The 5,000-nt window shown below is 34.4% G+C and overlaps 1 protein-coding gene across 1 annotated transcript in view; it reads right to left on the reverse strand.

Moving 5' to 3' along the window:
• Positions 1-987: 987 nt before the first annotated feature.
• The window catches only part of LOC119584296 (cyclin-dependent kinase 7-like), a 4,210-nt gene continuing 197 nt past the window's right edge, over positions 988-5,000 (reverse strand). The window contains exons 2-9 of the mRNA XM_037932831.1: positions 4,647-4,706; positions 3,933-4,103; positions 3,534-3,647; positions 3,187-3,314; positions 2,627-2,804; positions 1,924-2,096; positions 1,524-1,642; positions 988-1,338 (exon numbers count right to left, since the gene is read on the reverse strand). Of these exons, the coding sequence (XP_037788759.1) occupies positions 1,310-1,338; positions 1,524-1,642; positions 1,924-2,096; positions 2,627-2,804; positions 3,187-3,314; positions 3,534-3,647; positions 3,933-4,103; positions 4,647-4,706 (972 nt within the window). The 3' untranslated portion in view covers positions 988-1,309. The remainder of the gene's footprint in view (positions 1,339-1,523; positions 1,643-1,923; positions 2,097-2,626; positions 2,805-3,186; positions 3,315-3,533; positions 3,648-3,932; positions 4,104-4,646; positions 4,707-5,000) is intronic.

The raw sequence follows: 5,000 nt of genomic DNA on the forward strand, positions 1-5,000 counted from the left end.
TGGTAGGGGAGAGATGGGAATCAAACAGTGCTTGTAAAACTATTCATATATAGAATATGCTTTTTGGATGGGACTGACATTCTCAACGTGTCAAGCACTATTTTTGACACTTAACCAGTCAGCGTCAGATGTCAACTAGTTCATACCAATTACATCATCTTGTGATGTAAACCATCATGTAAGAACTAATACATTCAAATGAGTTCAACATAGTCTCCTGTTCATTAATTGCTGGTATTATTTATTTACTGAAAATTTCCTGCCACATGAACATCTAAGGTCATTAAATACCAAAATACAGAGATAGTGTGAGGAGGTGCTGTATGACATCAAAGGTCATACAGTGCGAAAAGGGTTAGGAATGAGTTTATGATTAGGATAAAGTTACAGGTTGAACAACACTAGAGGGCAGTATAGTAGTGAAAAGGGTAGAGAGGGGGGAACTAATGGTGTATAGTAAAAGGTAATGTTATTAGAAGAGGAAGGAGCTAAGGGAGTAGGGAGCATTATGATAAATCATGGTGTTGAAAATGGCGAAAATGAGTTAACGATTAAGATAAGTGGACAGAATAAGGGGATGAAGATTAGTTGAGGCAAGGCCTAAGGACCAAGGTAGTGGTGATCCCCTACATTATGCCTCAGTCCCCGTATGCTAAGCCGCCCCACAGCAACAACGAGCAAGGGACTGGGGGGTAATTGTTGGTTATTTATTGAATTATTAATATTTCCTCCCAATCCACTTTCTACCCTATTTCAGTCTCCGTCTTAGTTACTCAATATTTATTTCTATGACCCTACATTCCCCAAGATTTTTATAGTTCCTTCTACAGAATTTCCAAATTGTCCTACTCCTTCCCAACACATCTTCACTTTTCTTCACATTTTCTTTGCACAATAATTAAAGCAATTTGTCTTTAATATCTACATCATACTATATACTTAAAGCAAGATAACAGCCATCATTAGGTTAAATAATTAGGCTTTAAATGTTTTATTATATGAAAATTTATTCTGAAATGATTTACAATAATACCACTGGTTTAGAAAATAACACACTTTCTGTGAACATCAATATATTACACAGTACTCAAGTAAATAAAGAAATAAAAGGACAATACTGTCATCCCTTTGTCTTTAACATGTCGGAGGAAAAAAAATTAACATCAACATAAATATCATTCACTTTCATAAATCAGCCTCTCTCTTTCTTGCCTCATTTAAAGGAATTTATTTTCACCTTTACGACTAAGTACCAAGGTCACGCTGGCACATCAGGAGGTAGTGCTTCTTTTTCTCTTCCTTGTATGGACTAGAATTGAAGCTTCTTTGCTAAGGAACCTGAAAATAAAAGTAATTCCAAGTTACTCCAAGACTTTCAATTGAACTGTTATCTACAGTATAAGAACAGCAAAAAAAGAGTATGGTTATCCCTAAAATACAAATGACAGAATTTTTATTTTGGGATTTTAAATGTAATAGTAATGATACAGAGATGTGACTATAGTTTAAAAAAAAAGACACACCTCCAAAGCCAGACTCTTCAATAATCTTTCGCTTGAGGGACGGTTTTTCTGCCTCACTTCTCTGTCTAATGGTTGGTGGGAGAGGAAGAAGAGGTCCTGGTGTCGGGACAGGCTTATTGCTGGAAAGGAAAGGTGATCTAGAGTAATCCGATGTTTACTGCAATTTGTTGAAGCAAACATAATTGAAATAGATGGAGGTAATGCTCGCAAGAAAATAATCTAATTCAAACATATCAAACAATTACATTTGCAGACTTATTCTCACATCATTAAAAAATAAATAAATAAATAAACAAAAATAAAAATAAATACATAACAAAAAATATATATATTTTTTTTTTATGTAAAAGGATAAAAAATATGTTCATTAAATAATATTCTAATATGCACTGATATTTACCTGAAATACTCCATCTTCAGAGCCTCAGTACAGCTGCATCGTTTCATAGGATTAATAGTGAGCAAAGACCCCAATAGCTGGAGAAGGTCATCACTGGCAGCAGGAAAGAGGTCTCGCAGTGGGGAACCCTCGAAGTGCTTGAATGATACGTAGTCGGGAAGTTTCGTCATGTCCTGGGAAGAGGGTCATGAATTATATAGATATCACTGGAACTCTTGTTACTACTTTTGAGCATGAGGGAGGGTTAGGCATGAAATGATAGGAAGTCATCCCAGATTGTGTGGGTTAAAATGATCCATATATCAAAAGTAACGATAAATAACAGTGACAGATAAAGATTAATAAAGACTAGCAAGTATTCAGAATAACATAAGTTTTTTTTTTCCTTCTTCAATAGCTTTTCAGAACAAGGGCAGAATCTAATTTGCAGTCTTGAGCTACATGGGTACAAATATACAGAACCATAAAAAATTTGAATATTCTTATTTATTCAATTAATTTTCAAAAAATATCTCTAGAGTGGCACATGAAACTACTAAACCTCTAACCACACACACATCAAAACTATTTTTAATATCAAATAACTCATAATTGGATTAAGACCGATATATTAAAATTCAGTAATTAAAATAACCACACACTGAAACCACCCAAAGACAAACCCTAAGACAAAAAATGGAAAAAAAAATCCTCAACAACAAACCGGCCAGTCGTCATCACCAGGAGTCCCTAGGGCAGTGAAGATCCTGGTAAGCTGGTCTAGATCAGAGTCACCCGGGAAGTAGGGACAGCGAACCAACATCTCCGCCAGGATACAGCCAATCGCCCACATGTCTACCCCTGTGCCGTAGGATCTCGCGCCAAACAGCAACTCTGGACTCCTACAAGTCAGACAGATGTTAAGTTCAGGTACTGTAAAATTTAATCAAGATATCATTCTATGTTTACTTTATCACCCAAGCAGGGTATATTTTATCCTCTGTCCTATTAACATATTCACAACCATTAAAATTTGAGGTGAAGTTTGGAGAGGCTGGGATACATAAGCCAATATAGGTCTATGCCTCAGCAATTAAGTTCTTTCTATCAATACTATCAAGAAAATGAATGTAACAAGTATGCACAACTTCATCAACTTTAAAAACATGTCTTCATCAAGTCTTGCAAAACAGAAAAATAAAATCACAATATCACTAGAAGCAAAATAGATGTTAAGAATAATGGGTTCCAAATTTCACTACTGACTATCTCTGCAATACTTACCTGTACCATCTTGTAACTACTTGATGTGAATACTGTCTGTTGGGAGAGCCAAAGAATCTTGCCAGACCAAAATCTCCTATTTTGAGTATGCCATCTGAATTGACTAGTAGGTTGTTTGGTTTCAGATCCTGCAATTATATGAAAAGGTGGAGGAGGAGGGCAGTGAAAAAAATTATGAGTACATTAACCATCATTTCAACTTCAAATATGAATACCACAATATAATACCACAATATAAAAAAAAAAAAATAAAACACTTTCACAGGAAACAGTGCAAGTTTCCTCAAAAATAAGTTTTATGACTTTAATTATTATGAAAAGCTTCAGGAAAACAAGCCCTTTCTTACTCTGTGTAGGATCCAGTGAAGATGCAGGAATTCCAAGCCTTTTAATGTTTGGATCATATATGCTTTGATGTTGGAGGGTGTGAGGATGATGTTGTCTGTGTCCTTGATGATCACCTGTGGTAAACAAATTCATCAATCAACTAATAAAAGGTTTATAAACTATATAAAGAAATAATTCTGGGTACATTTCATAGCTTATTTTGAAAATCAATGATTGTTCTGAACCATGAGACTGATAATAATAAAAATTACAATAATACTGCTAATAATAATAAAGTTGAATAATCAACATGAATTAGAATAACAATAACCATTAAAATGATTAAACAAAATTATGAATTGTAATAATAATAAAATACTTATGAATACACATCAACAGGTTGCCTTAACCATACTCACCTCTAAATCTGTATCCATGAAATCAAACACCAGCGACACATTTGACTTGTAGCCAAAGACATCGAGGAGGCCAATGAGGTTTGGGTGGTGGACCTCCTGCAAGAGCTTGATCTCTCGGAGAGCCGTACGGTTGATGCCATCCCTTGCCTCCTCTCTGCTACCTAGTTTGATCTAAAGGACCCATTAAAAGAGAATGGAATAATCATTAAAACAGATCTATGGAGATGAATGGAAATAAAAGTTATATAAAATTAATAAATTACATCAACTTACCTTAGTTCTGTGATCATTGCGCATATCTATTGTATATAATATCTTACTTAGTTACTTTTGCTTATAGGAAGAGATATTTTCTTAACCCTTGCCACAAGTGACAGCGATACATATTAATTTCAAAGACAGCAAGGACATACTCCCTTATTCCAGGTGAAATCTTAACATGTATAAAGACTACCTTACATCAAGCCATTAAGGTATCCTGAAGTCAGTTACAGCAACCTATTCTCAACTAACAATGTGCTACCAGTTATATATCCCTGACCCAAAATCAAGGCATGAGCATTTTTATTTCTCACTAAAGTTTCATGCATTTCTGTCTGATCCAAGCCTAGATGATACCAATTTAATAAAAAATTATAATAGTGAGCTTATAAGATAAGAAAAATCAGACAACTACCATTAATGGAGAAAGTGTGCAATACGTATAGTACATACCTTTTTGACAGCTACTATCTGTTTGGTCTCCACATCAAGAGCCTTATATACAGTGGCAAACTGTAGAGAAAACACAAGAATTATATAATAACAGCCTGCAATATCTCATATTTTAAAAAATAATTATTTCAATTACTAATATCACGACCTCGACAAAAAAAGATCTTGGACTGGTTCCTAATTATACAATACCTTTGTGCGTCATAAAATCCAAATAAGCAATTCAATATGAACTGCCATACCATCACATAAGAAACACAAAGAAGGCCCATTTACCTCAATAATCAAATAAATCAAAGAATAAAACTTTTCAATTTATACAAGAAAATATCAAAACGTGTGTAACAGGTGTCG

The sequence above is a fragment of the Penaeus monodon genome, chromosome 18 (assembly GCF_015228065.2).
Source record: "Penaeus monodon isolate SGIC_2016 chromosome 18, NSTDA_Pmon_1, whole genome shotgun sequence".
Lineage (NCBI taxonomy): Eukaryota > Metazoa > Arthropoda > Malacostraca > Decapoda > Penaeidae > Penaeus > Penaeus monodon.